Source organism: Triturus cristatus, chromosome 8 (genome assembly GCF_964204655.1).
Source record: "Triturus cristatus chromosome 8, aTriCri1.1, whole genome shotgun sequence".
NCBI classification, from domain to species: domain Eukaryota; kingdom Metazoa; phylum Chordata; class Amphibia; order Caudata; family Salamandridae; genus Triturus; species Triturus cristatus.
The window spans coordinates 1095523863-1095546563 of NC_140591.1; the positions used below are offsets into that span (position 1 = coordinate 1095523863).

General features: G+C 47.9%; 1 protein-coding gene across 1 annotated transcript in view; it reads right to left on the bottom strand.

Moving 5' to 3' along the window:
• Positions 1 to 22701, bottom strand: part of LOC146805425 (E3 SUMO-protein ligase RanBP2-like) — a 427039-nt gene that overhangs the window by 215556 nt on the left and 188782 nt on the right. The window contains exon 16 of the mRNA XM_085622638.1: positions 14414 to 14593. Within this exon, the coding sequence (XP_085478764.1) occupies positions 14414 to 14593 (180 nt within the window). The remainder of the gene's footprint in view (positions 1 to 14413; positions 14594 to 22701) is intronic.

Consider the following 22701-nt stretch of genomic DNA (forward strand, 5'->3'; position numbering starts at 1 on the left):
CACCTTAGAATAGATACCCCAGCAATACCAACCCCGGTGGTGGGTCTGCGAACCAAGATCACAACAGAAAGTCCTGAAGAAGAGAACGGCCAAAAAAGCCATCTCTCCGGTCGTGGCTGTCCAGGCAATAATGTTTAGCAAACGTGTGCAGCGAGGCCCACGTTGCTGCCTGACAGATGTCCTGCAAGGGGACTCCACGGCCCAGGGCAGTTGCCGCCGCTGTGGCCCGAGTGGAATGGGCCCTCAGCCCTACAGGAGGTTCCTTTTTAGCCAAGGAGTAACAAGCTTTGATACACAAAACGACCCACCGAGAGAAGGTCTGCTTGTGCACCGCTGGCCCCTTCTTAGCGCCCACGTAGCCAACAAAGAGTTGGTCGTCCGAATAAAAGGACAGCATCCATTTTGGGTCGAGACAGTGGAGCCTCTCTTCCTCTTTCGAAGGATGCGGAGGCGGAAAGAAGATGGGCAACGTAACAGACTGCCCGATGTGAAAGGCAGTTACCACCTTAGGGAGAAAGGAAGGACGAGTCTGGAGAACAACTTTGTCCGGATGGACAGAAAGAAAAGGAGGCTTAGAAGAGAGAGCCTGGAGCTCACTTACCCTTCTAGCAGAGGTGATGGCTACCAGGAAAGCAGTCTTAAGCGTCAAGAGACGAAGAGGACAATTATGAAGTGGCTCAAAGGGAGCACACATCAGAAACATCAAGACCAGATTCAAATCCCACTGAGGCATTACGAAAGGGACAGGAGTAAACATGTGAGTAATGCCCTGAAGGAAGCACGGAACAACAGGGGATTTGAAAAGAGAAGGCTGATCAGGAAGCCCTAAGAAAGCAGAAATAGCACAAAGATAACCTTTTAGGGTGCCTAGAGCAGAGCCCAGCTGGGCCAAAGAAAGAAGAAAGAGGAGAACCTCAGAAAGAGGGGCGGAAAGGGGATCCACAGCCTTTGCTGTGCACCATGCCAAAAATGTGTTCCACCTTCAGGCGTATGCTGATTTTGTGGAGGGACGCCTGGCTGCAAGAATCACATCACAGACTTCAGGAGGCAAGTCAAATGGCATCAACTGTCGCCGCTCAATCTCCACGCATGGAGGTGGAGGCTGGACAGGTTCGGGTGGAGGACCGTCCCCTGCTGCTGCGACAGAAGGTCCTCCTGAAGAGGCAGTCATATCGGGGATCGATCGACAGACTGAGTAGCTCGGGATACCAGAATCTTTGTGCCCAATCCGGAGCCACCAAGATGACTTAAGCCCAGTCGCGCTTGATCTTCTTCAGCACTCTGGGCAGAAGTGGTATAGGCGGAAAGGCGTACAACAGACCGCAACTCCACTCGCGACGAAAGGCGTCCCCGAGTAAGTGCCGCCTTGGAAACTCCAACGCGCAGAACTGCTGACATTGCGCGTTCTTTCGGTGGCGAATAGATCTAACCAAGGCTCTCCCCACTGCCGAAAGAGGCCTTGCGCCACATCCGAGTTTAGACGCCATTCGTGATCCATCATGCACCGGCGGCTGAGTTCATCTGGTCTGGCGTTCAGAGAGCCCGCCAGATGTTGAACCACCAGGGTGATGCCCTGATGTTCCAGCCATGACCAGAGGCGCAGAGCCTCATGACAAAGGGTCCACGATCCCACCCCGCTTTGTTTATTGCAATACCACATGGCGGTGGTGTTGTCAGTGAACACCTGCACTACACTTCCCCGGACAGAGGGAAGGAATGTCTTCAGTGCAAGCCGGATCGCCCTCAGCTCCAGAAGATTGATATGGAGCCGGGACTCCGCCAGAAACCTCTGATCTCCGCCTCTCCCATGTGGCCTCCCCATCCCAGGAGAGACGCATCCGTCACCACTACATGCTCCGGTGGGGTTAGGGAGAGGAATCTGCCACTGACCCAATCGCGATCCGTGAGCCACCACTGCAACTGTCTCGCAGTGCCCTCCGAGATAAGGACGTGGTCGGACAGGTTGCCCCGATGCTGGGCCAACTGAAACTTCAGGTCCCACTGCAGAGCCCGCATTCGCCACCTGGCGTGATGCACCAACAGGATGCAGGAGGCCATCAGACCCAGAAGCCGCAGCACCAACCTGACCGAAACCCAGGATAGAGGCTGAAAGATTGGAATCAGAGCTTGAATATCCCGGACCCGCTGTTCCGGAGGATAGGACCGGAACTGCGCCGAGTCCAGAACCGCTCCGATGAAGAGGAGCTGCTGGGAGGGTCTCAGATGCGACTTCGGCACGTTGATGGAGAACCCCAGCAAATGCAAGAGGTCTGCCGTAGTCTGGAGGTGGGAGACGACTGCCTGGGGCTAGCCCGCCTTCAACAACCAGTCGTCGAGATAGGGGAAGACTGAAACCCCTGATCTGCGCAGATGTGCTGCGACCACCGCCATCACTTTCGTGAACACCCGAGGGGCACTGGTGAGGCCGAAGGGGAGCACGGTAAACTGAAAATGCTCCTGGCCCAACGTGAATCGCAGGTAGCGCCGGTGGGCCGGCAGGACAGGGATGTGGAAGTATGCGTCCTGCAAGTCCAACGCTACCATCCAGTCTCCAGGGTCTAGGGCAGTCAGAACCTGAGCTACAGTGAGCATCTTGAACATCTCCTTCCGGAGGAAGGTGTTGACGCTCCTGAGGTCCAAGATAGGGCGTAGGCCCCCTTTGCCCTTCTTGGGAACCAGAAAGTAGTGGGAATAACAACCACGACCTACTTCTGGACCAGGAACGCGCTCGATGGCCCCCTTGGCCAAGAGGGCCGAAACTTCCTCATGCAGAAGTTGCAAGTGATCCCCCGAAAATCGGTGGCACTGCGGTGGCATGGCTGGAGGGGTCGCCTCGAAGGGGTGGAAGTAGCCCCTTCGGACAATTTGCAGCACCCACCTGTCCGACGTGATGGAACGCCAGTGGAGCAGGTGATGGCGAACGCTGCCTCCCACTGGCGTGGAATGGGCCTGAAAGCACCGACTAGGAGGGCTTTGAGGAGGATGCTGCTGTGGTAGACGTGGACGGACCGACCCGTTGTCCCCCTGTACCGCCTTGGCGGAATCCACGTCCGCGTGGAGGTTGGTTCTGCGGCCTGTGGCTAGGCGGACGTGAGGGGGCGACCTTTCCTTGGCCACGAAAAGGGCAAAAAGCGGAAGTTTGCGGGCGCGGGCCGAGAGGCCCAAGGACTTGGCCGTAGCCCTGGAGTTCTTAGAGGGCTCCAGCGCACTATCCGCTTTGTCGCCAAAAAGGTGACTACCATCAAAGGGCATGTCCATGAGGGTGCTCTGGACATCCCCTGAAAAACTCGTGGACCGCAGCCAGGCGTGGCGACGAAGTGCCCCGTGGTAGACATTGCCCTACCCAGCGAGTCCGTAGTGTCCAGTCCACATCGGATGGCATGCCGCTCCTCGGCAAGAGCCTGGGCGAGCCATGTCCAGGCCTCCTCCGGACACTGGGGCAGCACGTCGTCCACCATATCCCACAGGGAGTGGGAGTAACGGTCCAAGAGACAAGCGGTGTAAATAGACCGCAATCCCAAAATAAGGGAGGAGAACAGCTTCTTACCAAACTGTTCTAGTCTCTTGGATTCCCGTTCTGGGGGGAGTGGACAGGAAGGAGGTCTTGGAAGTAGAGGCCTGGATAACCAGTCTCTCGGGCGTGGGGTGCATGGACAGAAAACTGGGGTCGCCCGGTGCAGGGCGGTGGCACCGGGCCACGTTCCGGTCCACAGGAGGTACTGTGGAGGGCTTGGACCAGGTGCCCTTCAGAACGTCCACTAGTGCTTCATTAAACTGCAGCAGAGGCTCCGAGGAGCTTGCTGAAGGTTGGAGCACTTCTGTGAGGAGGTTAGTCCTCACGGCCACAGCAGGTAGCTCCAGCCCAAGGGCTTCGGCCGCCTTGCGCAGCACCACAGAAAATGCAGCACCTTCCTCCGATGCCACGGTCAGAGGAGAGATGAAGCCAGTGTCAGGGGAGGTGTCAAGGCCACTGGTATCCCCCAGCTCGTCTGCCCAGTCCTGTGATAACTGGCCCTACCGGGCCAGAGGGTCATGAGACCCCTCCCAGTCGTCACCGTCCTCCGATTCCTGGTAGACAGGTGGAATGATCGGAGCCGGGCGGAAGATGAAATTGCCACCCATCAGCGTCGGGTGCGGCGCCGGACGGCACCGCTCCGACGCCGGGCCCGGACCGGGACTGAACCGGCGAACGGAGTCGTCCGAAGGCGGTGCCGGCAGTGGCACCGGAGTCGGCGCCGGCGGAGGGGCCGTGAGGTCGACCGGCGCCGACTGGGATCCAGGCCTGGATCCCACAGGGACCTGCGGCGTCGGGACCGGAGTCGACGACGGCGCCGGGGACGCTAGGCCTCCCAGTCGAGCCCGTGGGGCCCGAAGGCACGCCGGCAGGCGTCGACGGCAGAGCCAGGCCTCTCATGGCCGAGAGGAAGGCACTGATCTCCGCCGGAGTCGCGTCAGTCCCAGGGACCGGCGGGTATGGGGACGGACGTGACTCCTGCGGCTCCGAACCCTCAGCCGAGTCGCGCGACCGGCGAGGGGAGCCCGAAGAGCGATGTCGCCTCTTGGACTTCTTACTATGCTTCGACTTACCCGAAGACTTGGGACCAGGCAAGTGGTGATGGCTGCGGCTCCGCGACCTGTCCCTCGACCTCCTCCTCGACCGGGACCTTGAACGACTGCCGGAGCTCAAGTAGCTTGCGGGACCGCTCCCGCCTAGCCTTTGAAGTCAAGGCCCGGCACTCGAGGCACGACTCGGCATCGTGGTCGGCCCCAAGGCAGTAGAGGCACCGGCGGTGGTGGTCCGTAACCGACATCAGTCGGTGACAGGAGTCACAAGGTTTAAAACCAGGCATCCTAGCGGCACCAGAGTCGAGTCGACGAGAATAGACCAAAAGAGTCCAAAAAGTTTAGGCAAAAAATGACTAAAAGGGTATGCTCTTCCTGGATCGGCGCTGTCTGGCACGGAAAAAACGTCAGCGCGCGAGGGCGGCATCTAAGTACTCCAACGACGTCACCCCGGCGCACGACGCCGACGACGGACGCGGAGCCGCAGACGACACCTAGCAACGCGCAAGGGTATTGCTGACGAAAAATCTTTCCGGATCCAGCCTGACGCCTGGGGATATTCTAAGGTGAGGAATCTAACCAACGTGTTTCTTTCAGATGTACATGTTATTTTTATGAATTGGCGACAGATTTCTTTATTGAGTTTGTGTCTCACTTACTGCCTTTGTGTGTACAATAAATGCTTAAAACTAACCGCTGATATGCCAAACAGCTCGCCTACAATACCACAAAAGAGAGCATTTGGGGTGTTGATTCTGCCTCTGTAATATCTTTAGGGTTTGTCTGTGCTCTTTACCCAGTGTACCTTATTTTGGTCCACTACATAAAGAGCCAGCTTCCTACAGTGGCCACAAGATTTGTTAGTGTGTTCAGGATATTACCTGTCACGATAAAAGAACACTACTTATCTGCACTGACCCTACCATCAGATCTTTAGAATGGGGAAACTCGAAACAGAGCAAACTATGCACACACATAGAGAAGCTGGAGATTTGAAGATGTGTCACATGCTCTCATATTACCATGCCAATCACTTTTTTACAATTATTATACTTCTGACATGACAACCAGCCCACATCCTTGGTTAGCAATATTAATGCACCATTCTAGACTGAGAACATAGCATAGATGCCCTATACAGGCAACCGCCACCAAAATGTATGATTGACAGTCCAATAGTTAGCTGTATACTCCAGACCTGGGGCATGCATATCCTCGAAGTTGACACATGACTTTCCTCCTCTGTACCTTTATGTCACAATATAGGTATCAGAGTTGGAGGCTCCCCAAAAATCTGAAATATGTGGAAAACATCTGGCATGAGCTGAACAGACCATTTAATAGAAAACAATTCCATAAGGGTTTAGATCAACATGGAAGGAAATTAAAATCTTATCCTTACACAGTACTGGAGATACCTCCAAATGTAGGCAGAATACAAAGTAAATTGGGCAGAGTATCTATAAACATATTCATGCTAGTTACAATAGATATAGAGGAGAATGAGGAAATTTAAAGGGCGGCCTATGGCCTAAATAGCATCATAGATCATCTTTATTCAACCCCTGTATCGACAATCTCTTAGGTTTTTGGTATGAAACGCAATACTTTGAATACTGCCCTGAAGACTGGCAATAATTACTAGCTACATTTGATAAACTGTTATGCAAATCAAGACTCAAATTCCCCTATTTTAAAGTGTTTCATAGATAGTACTAGACGGAAAGTCTAACAAGCATTTGCAATGCAATAGGTCTTGCATTATAAAAGTGCAGTTGGGATTGCTAATAATAATGCAACACTAGCTATTGGCATTGTAAATGATGCCATTTATTTATGTGTTTGTTTTATAAAATAGATAAAAAAGGCATAGTCATGAACAATGACAATAGCTGAAACTTTTGCAAATGTGAGACCTATTGCATTGCAAATGCTTGTTTCAGTATTGCAGGCTTTTTTTAAAGTTTTAGTCACTACTCAAAATGAAATCAATTTTATCAGTGTTGCCAGTGCTCCTTTATGTTTAATGCCCTAAATGAAACACAATGTTCTAAGCAGATTGCTAAACAGCATCTCCAGCCCCGATCAAAATGTCTCACTTCATGCTGGACAGTGGGCACCCTGTTTTTATGCAGCGCCAAGACTGGGTGAACTAATGCACAGACTGAGGTCTGTCAGCCTCCGAAGCTCAAAGCATTCCTTGCAACAGTCCGCTGTGTCAAGGTATTGCCATGTGTACAGCACACACTCTGCAACAGCAAGTGGTTTCAAAGTTGGGGTGACTTCCCAAACTTTCCCGAGGTGTTCATCGTGTTTGGTGACAGCGTATTGATCCTGACAGCCAAAAAAACTGTATGTTGTTGTGTGTGTGTGTGGTTGTGTGTGGTTGTGTGTGGTTGTGTGGTTGTGTGGTTGTGTGTGTGTGTGGTTGTGTGTGTGTGTGGTTGTGTGTGTGTGTGGTTGTGTGTGTGTGTGTGGTTGTGTGGGTGGGTGGTTGTGTGGGTGGGTGGTTGTGTGGTTGTGTGTGTGGTTGTGTGTGTGGTTGTGTGTGTGGTTGTGTGTGGTTGTGTGTGTGTGGTTGTGGTTGTGGGTGTGTGGTTGTGGTTGTGGGTGTGTGTGTGTGTGTGTGAGGGGGGTGTGGGGGGGAGGGTGTGTGTATGTGTGGTTGTGTGTGGTGTTGTGGTTGTGTGTGTGTGTGGTTGTGTGTGTGTGTGTGAGTGGTTGTGGTAGTTTGTGGTTTTGTGTGTGTGTTAGTGGTTGTGTTTGTGGTTTTGTGTGTGGTTGCGTGTTGTTGTGGTTGGTTGTGTGTGTAGTTGTGGTTGTGTGTTTGTGTTATTATGTGTGTGTGGTTGTGGGGATTGGGGAGGGCAGAGGTAGGGAAGGAGAATGGAAGGAGGAAAGAAGATGTAAAATTAGTGAGAAGTGTTCCAGGAAGGCAAAGAGAGAGATAAAGAGAACAGGAGGTTCAGTGGGGATAGAATGTGAGAGAAGAGAAAGTGAAGGGGAAGTGAAGGGAGGACAGCAGTAGGAAGGTGTCGGATTTTGGAGGGGGACTAGATAGGGGGAAGGAGAGTGGGAGCATTCTAGAGGAGATGAAATGGGATTTAAAGATGATAGAAGGGCGGGTGGGGAGACGAATGAACATCGATGGAAAAAGAGGAAGATGGAGGGTGGAGACCTAAAAGGTGATAAGCTAAGGCAGGATCGGGAGGGGCGAGTACAGAAAGAGCAGAAGCTGTGGAAGGAGAGAAAAGAAAATAGAAATGGAGAAGCATGGGGAGGGGGCAGGAAAGAGATGGGGAGGTGAGAGAATAAAGAATGGGATAGAAGGACCAGGAGAAAAGGATGGAAGGTGGAGAGAAGAGGGGGGAGTGGCTGAGATAAGGGTGAGGATGTAGGTGGAAGAAAGAAACTAAAAAAGAGATGGGAGTGGAATGAGACTAGAGGAGAGGGAGGCTGGAGAGGAGAGTGAGGCTGGAGAAGAGAGGGGCAAGAAATAGATAAGGAGAGCGGGGGGAAGCAAGGCCAGAGGAGAGGGAGGCTGGAGAGGAGGGAGGCAAGAATGATGTGGAGGGAAGCGAGGCCAGAGGAGAGGGAGGCTGTAGAGGGGGAAAGAAAGAGCTGGGGGGGGGAGGCCAGAGGGGAGGGAGGCTGGAGAGGAGAGGGGCAAGAAAGAGAGATGGGGGGAAGCGAGGCCATAGGAGAGGGAGGCTGGAGAGGGGGCAAGAAAGAGACGGGGGGAGGCCAGAGGGGAGGGAGGCAGAAGAGGAGAGGGGCAAGAAAGAGAGATGGGGAAGCGAGGCCAGAGGAGAGGGAGGCTAGAGAGGGGGCAAGAAAGAGATGAGGAGTGTGGGGGGGGGGAGCAGCGAGGCCAGAAGGGAGGGAGACTGGAGAGGAGAGGGGCAAGAAAGAGATGGTGAGGGGGAGAGGCCAGAGGGGAGGGAGGCTGGAGAGGGGGCAAGAAAGATGAGGAGGTGGGGGGGGGGGGGGGGTTAGCGAGGCCAGATGAGTTGTGAAGCATCCAGACTGTCCTGAAGGAAATAAGTGGCGAGGTTGGGGTGAGGCCAGAAAGAGTTGAGAAAGGAAGAATGGAGAGGGGGGAGAATAGATGAATATGTGGCGGTGGGGACGGAAAACGTGCTAGAAGCGAGCAGGGAGATAATAAAAAAGGTGTGGAGAAGAGAAGGGTTTTACGCAGGTAGAGGGGTAGAAGGACGCTGCAAGGCGACAAAAGAACATCGGAAGATGAGGGGTGAGGGAGAATAGAAGGAGATGAGGACGGATAAGCAGAGGAGAGAAAATAAGGACAATGAGGCGAGAGTGGAGAAGATAACCAGATACAGATGAGACGATGGCGATGGAGACGAAAACAATGAGATACGGATGAGAGTATGAAACGGAGCCTGGAGAAGTGAAGGGCGTGGAGGGCGGGAGAAGGGTGGGGGAGCGAGCATAGGAAAAGGGAGAAAAAAAGGCTTAAGAGGGAATAGTGGAGAGGAGAAGAGGAAGGCCGTGAGGCGCAGAGGGAAGAGGTGAAGAATGAAATGTGGAAGCGTAATAAAGGAAGAAAAGAAAGTGAGGGAGGGGGCTCAAGGGTGGGATATTGTAAGAAATGGGTGGCAAAGAGAAGTAATGGGAAGATAGAAAGTGGAGGAGAGAACATTAAAAGAGAGTGCTGCTCTAGAGGGGACACGAAGAAAGGGAGTACAGGGCATGAAAAGGGTGTGTGCACACTTAAGAGTGTGCACCTGAAGATGCGTAAAGGTGGTGAGAGGGAGCAAAGGGAGGACTGGGAACATAATGATGTGGAAGAAGTGAGACGTAGGCGGAGATGGGGGTAGAGGAGTAGGTGCAATGGCACGGTATAATGAGGGAGAGTAATGTAGGAGAGAAGGAGCGTGAGAGAGAGGTTAAGAGAGGGACGTGTGGTGGTGTGCATCAAGAGGTACTGGGACAAAGGCAGTCAGAGAACGAGGGAAATGAGACAGACCACGTGTAGACAGAGACAGCAAAGTGGGGAGGATGGTTATAGGATTAGAGGCGGCGCAGGTAGAAATGTGGGGAAAGAGGTGAGACGCGGAAGGACTGCATGGTGCACACGGGAAGGAGGGGAGGAAGCACACTAGGTGGAAAGGGGGCAGGAGATATAAAGAAAAAGGAAGAACAAAAACAGTGGTTGGATGGGCAAAGGGAGAAAGAGGCGACACGCGAACTGGAATAAATAAAACTAAAAAGGAGGAAACTGGAGGAAACAAGCATTGGCCACGAAAGTCACCGCGATCACGATCGCTGTGAAAGCGAAAGTGATCGCGATGACGCGCTAAAACACGCAAGGGATGTGCGCGCAAGTTCTAGCAAACTGGCTAAAAAGCTGGGGGAGGGGGGGGGGGGAAATGCTACCGCCGACCACAGCTAGCGCACGCACGCGCACATGCACTGCAAGCTGTAGCCGGCGGTAGCATTTTTTGAAGCCCTCACTTAAGGTCTCGCCAGACCACCGCCCAAGCGCTGGGTCAGGCGAGACCTAAAAAGGCCATTGGTCTCATTGGTACAACTCTAAGGAACTGAGTAGTGGTACTCATTCTCTATATATTGTACAATAGGCGTTACGGGCACAGGGAATACATTAATGTAAATTGTTTTGTATAGGTTGTCTTTTTAAGTTTGAATTATCCACCTTCTCTTGAATATTTCAAAGTTTTATGATTAGATGCCTTGACATTGTTAATTATGACTCTATGCTTATTCTCTGGCTCTCAAAAATAACAATAAAAGGTTATGAAAAGAATGTCTATACAAAAAAACGCTCTAGAACCTACTGGGGCTGCAATACAAACCATAAAGACTACACTAGCAATTCCCTAAGGCGGCACTACATTTCTTCTTTTATTGAATTTTTCAACAATGACATACAATCAAGAAAGAAGACACTACATTTCAGTTAATATGGATCCCTAAAGTAATTGTTAGCTACTGGTGTCTCAGCAGCTTGGGCTGCAACGTTGAAGAACTCAAACGAGTTAAGCTCAAACAGCTTTCCAGTGAAAACTACATTAAAAAAAATCAAGTAAACCACCACACCACAGATTGGATGTGAAATCATGGGGTGCCAATATGACAGTTCACAATTTCAGTGTCTCGTTAACTGAGCTACAGGGAATCCAGTAACCTTAAATAAAAAAATAAAAAAACAGCCTCAATGAAACATTACCCCAAGGACAGGCTTTGTATGTTTGATTCAAACAACATCAGATGATCCCAGCAAAGGAACTCATGTGGCAGACAAGACCCTCCACAAAACGGGAAGGTGGCAGGGGAGCTGAGATTCTGTGGCATACAGAAATTGGCTTGTCAGGGAAGACGTCTCTTTGCACCTGCAAGCCAGCCATTTTACTGAGTTTATGGAGCATGGCCCCAGCTGCAGTCTATATATAGTTTCCCATGTCCTCAGGAAAGTCTGAAGACAAAATGGAGCTGGGACGGCTACTTCATGCAGGCACCCACCATGTCATCAATAGACACCACTCAACTCAACAGTCAATCAAATCAATCAATCAACATTTGTATAGCGCCAAACTGTCACTCCCAGTTTCTTTCTGAAGGCCGCCAGGGAGGGTGCTGTTCGAAGATGGAGGGGCAGGTCTTGGCAGCGATGTGGGAGAAGGAGCGCCCCAGCTGCAACAGATGCAGGGGTATGTGTGCAAGGGCTAGTGACGAGGAGTGCAAGCGTCTTCAGGGTAGGTGAGAATTCAGTCAATGATTGAGGTAGGCTGGTCCTTGACCAAATACAGCAGCCCATCAACCATATCCACAACCTAAGTAAGCCACACAAAGCACATCACATACTGTGTAAAGACTGCTTGGTTAAGGACCACTGTTAGGGCGGTCAGAAGGGATTTAAAAAGGAGATGCCAGAAGGCTCCTTTGCCCCTGCCACAAGTACTGGTAGAAAGCCCTGTTCCTCGGAATACAAATCAGTTGCCACCAGACATTTAATCTCCCCACAGCTTCTCATAAAGGGTAGTAGTCGTCTTAGGCTATGGGGTGGAACATCAAATGTCTCTAAACATGGTTCATAGTTGGCTCAGAGATGTTTAAGTCCACCGGGTAAAATGAGGAAAGGTGACACTAAGCTTACATAGCCATGCAAGGACTACTGTTAACACAATAGACCAATGTAACCCTTCAACATGCTTCAACAACTTTGAAACTTACACAAGAGAAAACACAGATTTAAAACTATGAAGCAGGTAGATAATAAAGTAAAAGGTAAAATCATGGGAATAAATTATGCAAAACATAATCCACTTCGGTTGCTTACAAACTGCACAGAATTGTCTATTTAGCTAAATAGCTTTCCTTTGAGGTTAACTTGTAGATTATCTAGCTGAGTGCCATACGCTTGTATGATCACTTTCAGTTGAGTCTTCCTTATGTCTTGCGATGCGTACCTCTTAACACACTGTTACAGGTCTCAGATCAGAAAACAATAAGTACATTTATTTCTGCAGTTTTATATAGCGCAAACTCGACCCAAAGTTGTAAGAGCGCTTTACTTGAGCATCAGCTACATTACAGACAGACATATTCATTTTTAGGCATGGGGTGATTGTGTGATTTCCCCAGAATCAAAGAATGTTTGAGCCTCCCGCCAGACTCGAAACTGGTTCCCCAGATTCAACTCAAGCCATTAAGTCTCACCCCCAAGTTCATATCTCAAATCCTTTTAGATCACAGACACTTTTTCAGAATGGTTGATTCCTGATGCAAATCCTGTAACACCATCATAAGCGTACCAGTATTTCCAGGATGTCTCCTGGGGTTATCATGGAATATTAATTTGGTCAGTTTTTTCTCCACAACCTCAATTGGCATTTAGGAATGCAAGCAGTCTCCAGCTCTCATTTTAGGAGTACAAACCAACATCATATTATTGCAATCCTGGCCACCTCTTTGCAGATACCTCAAAGCTGTATGTTTTTTATATAAATCAAGATGGTAGACAAGCGGTTACATTCGTAACGTATTATGTTGCAGTGCTATCAACTAGTAAACATCACAGTCGTAGGCAGTGGATGAGCTGTATGGCCTACGATAACAATAAAGATCGTGTTTGTTAAAAAAAAAAAAAAACTAGTAATCATCACAGTCAACCTTGTTTGGGCTTGGTGCCTCCTAATATCTTAGGTAATGTGTGTTTAGTTGCCAACTGTATTGTTGGTTGGGTAAGAATAATTTATATGGGACCTACAGAACTGGAGAGTTTGATAATTGAGGAGAATCTATTGCTACCTCTGCATAACCATCCAGTTCCTTCTTTCGTCCATCTGTACCCAAATCCACCTCTGTCCAGCTTAATGTCGCCTATCTAGTCCCAGTACACATGTTATCTCCTTCCCACGTCCATATCTGTACAAGTGTAATTTAGACTTGTGAATGTGTTTGCCCTGCTAGAAAGTCCTCTAGTACCTTGTCTCAATGTGACACTATTGGGCTTTCAGCACTATATCAAGTTCGGACTGCATTTCCACCATTGATGGGGGTTTTTTGGGAGGGGGACAGGGGCCGACTAGATTGCCCTGGATTTTTCCGCAAGTATCTGTGCTTTGCTGGACAGCGGTTCAGCAAGCTCTCATATTTAAAGCCATACTAAAATAGTCTCACTACACCTCAACTAAACCCCTGCAGAATATATTGTACTGCACAATACTGATAAAGAGGTCTCATAGATTGTCTCCCCCGGCTCAACTTTAGGCTTTCCAGAGAGGCATCTGTGACTGCCAAGTTAAAGTCAGTCCTCTTTTCAGATTCACCTGAAGATTTTTCAATTGACCAACGAAGCAGAGCAGGGGCATGAAGAAGCTTTGGTGTTATATTTTGTTTTAATTATGTCTATTATTAGGATTTCTTTGTTTTTGAATGGTTATTACTCAAGCTAACTTGCTTTTCTTATATATGCATTGGACCTCTCATTTTCTCTTTTCTTTCTCAGTCTCCAACATGTTTTTCCTGTCTCTTTTCTTGTTCCCTTACATACAAAAAATGCTTATCTAACTGCAACTTAGTTGTATATGGAGAATACCATAAAATGGCCCCTCCTTTTGTGAGTGCCCAGATGTTAACATTCTAATATTATATTCAAAGTTCCAATAGTAAAACATCGAAAAATGTCAAAAATATATTACAACATTAAGTGACACATAAAACCAAGACTATGATGTACATGATAAAAAGTCCCAGTTTCAGAGCATACACTGATGAAACCTCAGACAATATATATAATGACCATAAATGAAGCATACAGAAGCAAGGCTTTAGACCGCCATCTGCAAAAATAAATTGAAACGTCTGCTATTGTATTGCAGCTCATGTTTCAGGTTTGTGAAGAAATCAAACCGTCAGCACAAGGGTAAGACATTACTGGGACTTTATTAAGACAGGAAAGCTGCTGGATAGATTTCTTAGAAACATGGCACACCAGATACAACCCTGCCACACCAGATCATGAAAAATCACAAAGGAAGCACTCAGCAGACTCACAACATTTAAAGATCAAAAAGAAGCACCACACTATATAGAAGGCACACCATCTGTTTCCAAACCTCACTCAATCCATTTTAATACCATCCAGATCAATATAGGCTGATCGAGTGAAATGAAAAGTTATTGCTAAGCAGAAACGTAATAATGATCAAAGTTGGGAGCATGATATATACTTGTTGGAGTCCGGCTGAATTAATGAACTGTGTGCTAAAAGAAAAAAAGAGGGTCGCCATTCACTTTATTCTTTCGCTAGTGATTTAACTGAATAGGCCTTATACACAAAAGGAATAATAAAATGTGCACACACCTTGTAGCTTTTATTTGGTGATATTGAGAACTTTGTTGGAGTCTGGGTTGAGAGTTTGATTTCTTCATCTATTTGGGAAGCTTCATCCTTCAAGACAGAGTTATCTTCCCCGCAATACTCGCCAAGCTCCTTCAGCACTGAATCTAGCATCTGTTTGACAGTTTCGAGGGATACAGGCAACTGAAAAAGACAACATGATATCAACAGGGTGCACAGGGTCAAATCTGTAAAGCTCACCTAATTGAATGCCAGCAATAATTCATTATGTACATTAACATAACATTACCATAAGCAACTGTATAAAAATGGATATTAGAGTATGCATGTTCTCAATTTTCAGCTACTATACATGCATTTGCATGATGTTTGGACAGTTACTAATCACTTAAATCTATGTTCTGTCGGACACGTACAATACCAGAGCTTGTGTCTGGGAACAGAAAAATGAACTAATTACTTGCCTTCAGTAACGCTTTTTCCGATAGGGACTTCATCTAATCCCAGATTCCTCCCTTTAGAATATTCCCCAAGGGTCAGACTGGATCTGGAAAATCTTGAGTCGTACCTCTGCACACCAGTAGGTGTCGTCAGCGGCGTTGTCACCTGTGTCGGAAGTGACATGCGTGGTGCCTATATGGGAGCCATCCAGGAGGGCTAACATCTGTTTCTTCCGTGACTATTTCCGCACCTAAAACGCTGAGCTACTTCAGAAATATTTCTGACCAGTGTGCAGACTGTAAAGGGATTTTCTAAGTGAAGAGACCAGTTCGCGGAATCAAGAGAATGGGAGGGTAGGTGAGGAATCTGCAGGTAGATAGTGTCTACAAGGAAAAGCATTACCAAAGGTAAGTAACTTGTTCTTCTGATAGAGAATTCTAACTGCAGATTCCTAACCTTAGAATAGATGCAAAAGCAATACCTCCCTGGAGGTGTGTCTGTGAACTGGCTTAAATCAAAATATTCTGGAGGACTGAACAGGCAGTATTATTTCGTGAACATGTGAAGTGATACCCATGTGACAGCCTGACAGACATTGATGACAGGCACCCTTCATGTGAACACATTATTAGCGGTCTTAGCTCTGGTGGAATGAGCCTGCAAGTCTTCATGAGGTTGCTTATTAGCTAGTGCGTAGAAGATTTTGATACAGAGTAAAATCCATTGAGAGATGGTCAGTTTCTGTACCCCCTTTTTTTGCTCGTGCGAACCCAATGAAGAGCTGATGGTCCACCCAATGTTCGTTTGTGCAACCGATGTAAGAGCAGAGGACTCTTTTTGGGTGCAAATGGAGCCTCCACTCTTCCTTGAAAGGATGAGGTGGAGCAAAAAATTTTGGCAGTATGATGCTTTGGCTGGCATGGAAAGGGGTCACCCCCTTTGGCGTAGGCACATGTGCGAAGAACCAGTTTGTCTGGGTAGAAGCTGGTCTACTGGGGATAAATAGAACAAGTTTAAATCAGGCTCACACTGTAATTGCCACTAAAAAGACTTTCTTAAGCATCAAAAGTTTCAAAGGGCAGGTGTGTGTGGGTCCGAATGGAGAACACCTAAGAGAAGACCAAATTAAAGGTGGATAACAAAAGGGGTACATTGGAACAGCTGCAGTAAGCCCTTAAAAAAATGCGTCACAGCCTGTGACTTAACCAGAGAGGGCTGACGCAGCAACCACAGAAAAGCAAATGGCAGAAAAGTAACCTTTAACATTGCCCAGGGCAAGGCACTGACAGCTAAAGACTGCACAAATAACAGCACCTCTGACAAAAATAAGGAGAAAGTGGATCAACTTGTCATTGGGGAGCATCAAGCCACAAACTTGTCCCAGTGGCAGGCAGATAGTTTTTGTTGAGGGACACCTGGCTGTCAGAATAACGTTGCAGATCTCGGAAGGAAGATTGAAAACACTCCGGTGTCGCCACTCAGTCTCCAAACATGAAGGAGGAGTGTGCGCCAGATAGGGTGGAAGACCCTGCCCTGCTGCGACAGGATATCCTCTCGAAAGGGCAGCCTGATAGGAGGACAAATGTTCATTCCCAGGGGTTCTGGATACCACACCCTACGTGTACTACATACTTGTCTTAAGCAGAAGTCTGAACAGGATCAAAAGATCCATAGGCGGAGCCCCTGTGAGAGGTAACCACCGTTGTGGTACATGCCATGTATGTAGGACAAAGCAAACACAAGGAGATGATGGACCGAGCGCTGAAACCTTTCAGACACTCACCCCCAGTTACAGATCTGGGTTGAAGCCATCATCATTCTTTAGCTCACTTCACCACCTCAGTTCAGACCCAGCTATATGCAAATCAGTCTAGGCCCTGTGCCTCACGGGAACAGTCCAGCCCGAACTGCCAAGCCAGCTGCAGTAAGCTCTTTTTTTTTTTTTTGTAAATCTTTTTATTATTTTCAGACAACAAATGCACAAAACAGGTCACACAAGACAGGTCTCTTTCATGCAGTGCATCTGGGGTGACGCAGCACCGGAAACTTATGAGGACAGTCCAAAGACCAGGCCAGCAGCCCGAACCGGAGTAAGCTCTTAAGAAAATGTGTCACAACCAGTGACTTAAACTGAGAGGGCTGACCCAGCAACCACAGAAAAGCAAATGGCAGAAAGGTAACCTTTAACATTGTCCAGGGTAAGACATTGACAGGCTAAAGCCTACACAAATAACAGCACCTCTGACAAAAAAAAGGAGAAAGTGGATCAACTTGTCATTGGGGAGCATCAAGCCACAAACTTGTCCCAGTGGCAGGCATAGACAGTTTTTGTTGAGGGACACCTGGCTGTCAGAATAACATTGCAGATCTCGGAAGGAAGGTGTCGCTGCTCAGCCTCCAAACATGAAGGAGGAGTGTGCGCCGGATAGGGTGGAAGTCCCTGCCCTGCTGCGACAGCATATCCTCTTGAAAGGGAAGCCTGATAGGATGACAAACGTTCATTCCCAGGGGTTCTGGATACCACACCCTACGTGTAATACATACTTCTCTTAAGCAGAAGTCTGGACAGGATCAAAAGATCCATAGGAGGAGCCCCTGTGAGAGGTAACCACCGTTGTGGTACATGCCATGTATGTGGGACAGGCATGGTGACTGACACATGGGAACATAATGGCTATAGGATATATCTAAAGGATATGACAAATTGGGGAAGTCACAACATTATATATTTAATCCTAAACCATGTGGTCTGGGCTATGTAAAGGAAATGGGGAGCAAGTTTAGAACCCATTTTGGAGAACAAAAATCTGCGATAAGGACTAAAAGTTCCATTAAACCATTAGTCCAACACTGCTTGGAGGAAGAACACACGGAGCAGGATACGAGGTGGATAATCTTGGAGCAGGTGAAACCTTGTCAAGGACGATCAGAGGCAGAAACACGGAGAGAGAAAGAAGCTTTCTGGATTTTCTCTCTACAACTAATGAAGTGGGATTAAATGAGGAAATCATATGGACAGTCAGTCATTGACAACTCTCTTGAAGAGTAAGATTGAAGTTGTGGTTAAACTCCACTTAGATAGGCCCTCTTTATAGATGCAGGTAAATATGGATGTCTAGAGGATCACAAGCCTGTTTTTAAAGTTAGGTTCTCCCTCTGATCAGTCTGGCTTTAGATATTTCACATTTAGAAATAGGTTAACTGAGGAAGGCGAGACAACAGATCTTACTTATGGTCTGGGACTAGTGTCCATTAGATGTACGTTGTCCTAGACCTTTTCTGAATCCCATGCACTTTGGGAAGTAAAGTCTAAGATATATAGAAATAGTGCATTTACGCCTGTTTTCCTGGGCGAAGGAAGAAAATCTACTGTTCTTAGGTACTGAAGAAGGTAGATTAGAGAACTTGAAATGCACAGAAAAATGTTTTTTTTGTTTTTTGTTTTTTGTCCTCATTTTGCCCTTGGAGAGTCGCATAGAAACTCTAGGAGAGAAAAAGTGATACAATACACTGTCACAGATAAACTGGTAGTGCTCTCACATACTAGGATAGCACTCAGTGTTGTTCAGAAACTCTCCAGAGTAAACACCGCGAAATGTTAATCCATATAGGGGCAATGTTGCTGCTGTTAAATAGCCATATCTGGGTGTATCCATATATAGGAGGGAGAGCAGACCAAGCAGCGTTAATCATCGGACAATGTGGGTAAAAAAAAAAAAAAAAAAAAAAAATACCCCAAGCACACACTTAGGCCCAATTCAGGAGGTGCCAAAAGTCTCGTTTTTCGGGATTACCCGATCTTACTAGGTCTATTTTTGATGTACGCAATACTGATAAGCGCCAGTCCAGCAAGGTGGGAGGCAGTGGATCCTTCCATTTCCTACATATCTCTCTTCTTGCAAGTAGGATACAATAAAACAAAAGCTTTTTAACCGAACCTTGAACTTCCAGTGATGTTCCAAAAATTACGAACAGTGCATTATTTGAAATTTGATGTCCCACAGATGTTGTCAACAGTGTGCTAATAGCATCCCAAAAAGGTAACACCAGTGGGCATTCATAAAACATATGTAGATCCGAGGCTGCTAACAATCCGCATTTAGGGCATGCCACAGTGGATTCATTAGAAAATTTAGATAGCCGCTGTGGGGAGTAATAAGCCCTGTGTAAAGTAAAAAGGTGGTTCCTACATAACCATGATGGCTTCACCGTATCCCATAAGATTTTACAAGAGGAATACCAGATGTTCTCAAGGTCTTCCCCTGGGAAAGAGGAACTCCATAATGTCTCAGGTAAGGCAAACTCCCCGTCAACTTCATCTAGTAACAAGTTGTACCAAAACGAAATCTCTTTAGGTGCAGGGGGTCTATCCATCAACAAGGTCACTATACTACTCTCACCACCTATTTCGAACCTACCTCTCACAGAGCTCTGCATACGGGCCCAACTTGCTATCTGTAGATATTTAAATTTAGAGAGACCTAACCCCACTCTAGCTAGTATGTGGTCCCAAGATAGCAAAACTCCATCAAAAAAAAGATCTCCCCAAATTTCCAGACCGCCTCTCTCAGAGGTACTGCCAAGCGGTCAAGAAGCCACACCGGGGAACCGGGAGAGTTCCATAATGGTGACCTACCTGAGAAATAACCCACCTTTATTGCACCTCTTATTTTGACCCATGTTCTTATGAAACCCAACAAAATCTTCAACTTAATCTTTTTAAAAAACTTGGGATCCCCAAATTTAAACAAAAAACCATTCTGGTCTACTCCCCCCTCCTCTCAATAATGCAGCAAACATGCTTCCTATACCCACATTTGTTGGCATCTTAAGCAGCATCCTGGCATGGGAAAGTTGGAAAGCCCAAGCATATAGCTGTAAATCAGGTGCTGCTAATCCCCCCTTTTCTCTGCGGCGTCTAATCTTTTTCCATGCTATCCGAGGTGTATGCTCGTTCCAAATAAACGAACTAATATAACCTTGCAGTTTTTGTAAAATAGAAGGTTCAAAGTACAATGGAATACTGTTGAACAGAAAAGAAATTTTAGGTAAAATAAACATCTTTACCAAATTAACTCTACCCAAGATGCAAAGGGAGAGCGAAGACCACGACCTCATAAGCTTTCTACAATCTCTTGTCACTATGTCTAGATTAAGCGGTACAATTTTGTCTATATCTCTAACGATGGTAAGTCCGAGATACCGCATGGAACAGTTGGGCTGGACCCCTACCACTGGCTCAGCCTCATTCCATTTCATCATCTCTGTTTTGGATGCATTAATCTGGTATCCTGACATCTCACCATAGTCATTGGCCTGTGCAATGATCGCGGGTAATGCTGTACTCAAGTCAGAAGAAAAAATGAGAATGTCATCCGCATACAGGGCTACCTTCCTCTCCCATCCCCTATAGATAAAAGGCTTGATATTAACATCATCCCTCAATCGTTGGGCAAAGGGCTCGATGTATAAATCAAATAGGAGAGGGGAGAGTGGGCAGCCCTGCCTGGTACCCCGAGTGATATTAAAGGGATCTGACAATTCACCATTGACTAATACAGAAGCTGTTGGATTCCGATACAGCAAACCGACCGCTCCACGGAAACCCTCGCCAATATTGAACTTCGCCAAGACCCCCGACAGAAACATGGCGGCAGCAAGGTAGCTGTCGCAGCACTCCATTCTGAGTTCCCTGTTCGTGCGCTAACAGCTAGAATATGCGAAGTCACTTACGCGGTATGGCGGACCTGTAGATACGCCGCTCTGCGATAATACCTGGATGTCAGATGTGTGGAGACGGGAGGTGTCGAGACATCGCCATTGCCATTGCCGTAGTTGGAGACATCAGTCCGCGGGTTGATTCCCGCGAAGTTGCTGTCGCTGGATTTGCTCCTCCCTCCAGGCTTGGCTCGGCTACGGCGGACGAGAGGGCAGGGATCTTGGTTGATTGCCGAGTTCCGAGGCAGGCCGTTCTCGGCTTGCAACTGTGGCATCTGGCTGCGCTGGAGCTCCGTCGAGGAAGGAAGGCTCATAGCCTTCTCCAGGGGCCTCGCAGGGAGGAATTCCACATTTCATCTGAGTTCGGTAGGAGGGGTAGGGGGAGAGTGGGGGGGGGCAAACCCACAAAAAGATTTATGGAGAGGTGAGAGGGCTCAGGCGGAGTTCTCTGAGGTAGCAGAACCGTTACAAGGGTGTTCTGGCAGGGTAAGAGACCCAGAGGGACCTGTGCCTGTGCCTGTCTGTTTGGACGTCTCTGTTAATAGCCCTGTTTCCGGGCTGCCCCCCGTGCACGATACTGTTGAAACTAATATAACTGTTGAATCAACTGTTGAATCAACTGAGGGAGATCAGATACTATCATCTTCTGAAGGGTTATCGAAGCCATATCGGACCGCTCAGGCTGTTCAGGCCACTCAAGGGTCCTTCTTAAAGACAAGAGTCTCCTCTTATCTTTCGGGTGAGGTTAAGGCGAAACGCGCTTTTACTAATAAAGCAGCAAAAAATCCTAAGACTGCCAGAAACATCAAGGCAGTTAAGAATATAGCCAAGAATATAGAGTCTAGGATAACGCCGTCCTTGCGGTCTTATTTTAAGGCTATCCCGCAGGTTCTGCGCCTTCCCGATCAGCAACTATTTGAAAGTACCTCTTCCACGATGGCGTCACAGAACTATTTTGAGTCTTCTTTAGCTACAGGTACAGACCCGGTTATTTCCTCGGCGTCAGTACCGGGGCCAGTTCCGGCTAAAACAAACGCGTCGTTGCTCCAGGTTGAGAGTATTGATACAAATGCAGAGGAGGATGTTGAGGCTACGGATAACATCGGTAGTCTCTCAGTCCTTCCCACCCAAGGTTCCACCCCCCCCTGTTAAGAGTCCTAGTGCTCCGGGTCAATCGGATTCTTTATTACAAGGCCAAATGGATCGCCCATGCTCCATAGAGTCTCCGACCCTCTTGTTATCCCCAAAACATCTGGCTATGAAGCCCTTATCAACGGTTTCCAATTTCGGGTTTTCATTAACAGGGTCATCTCATAGTAGCAACTTACCACAAGAGGATGGTCAAAGGGATATAACCTCTGCCCCAGATACATGCTCAGCTGGTGGGGTTGATCCATCTTTGGCCTCTTATCTCCAGTCGATGTTTTCATCCCTATCAGCAGACATCAAAAAAGGCTTCGAGGCCTCGTCAGCTATCCAGTCTGAAATTCGGAACTACTGCGAATTTCTAGATAGTAAACTAGTTAACCTCGCGACAAGAACAGAAAGATTGGAGGATAACATGACTGTTAGGTCTTTGCATTTGGACGAAACCAAACTGGATATCAATAAGCTCAAAAGGGAGGATCTGATGCTGGCTGAGAGGATGGAGTCTTTGGAGAATAATGCACGCCGCAATAACCTTCGTATTCTTAACATTCCGGAAGGTAGTGAGGGGTCAGATATTAAGCAATATATCACTCAGTTGCTAAAAGACTCTTTGAGATTAGATCAGTCGGTTGAGGATCTATCTGTTGACATCCAGCGCATTCACAGAGACCCCTTCAGGAGAAACCCTCAAAGGGAAAAACCAAGAAAAATATTAGTGAACTTCCGTACTTATACTTTGAAGGAATCTATCTTGGGTTTGGCCCTAAAGCAGAAGTCATTGAGTGGGAAGGGGTTTAACTTCCAGGTTAGATCAGACCTCTCAAGGGCCACATTGGATAAGCAGTGGGAGTTCGGGAGGAGGTTGAGGGCATTTAGGAGTCTTGGTGCGGGGGCTCAGCTAGCATTTCCAGCCACCTCACTGAAGGTTATGCATAATAATACTATGCACAACATTCGATCAGTGCAGGCGGCTGATGAACTCC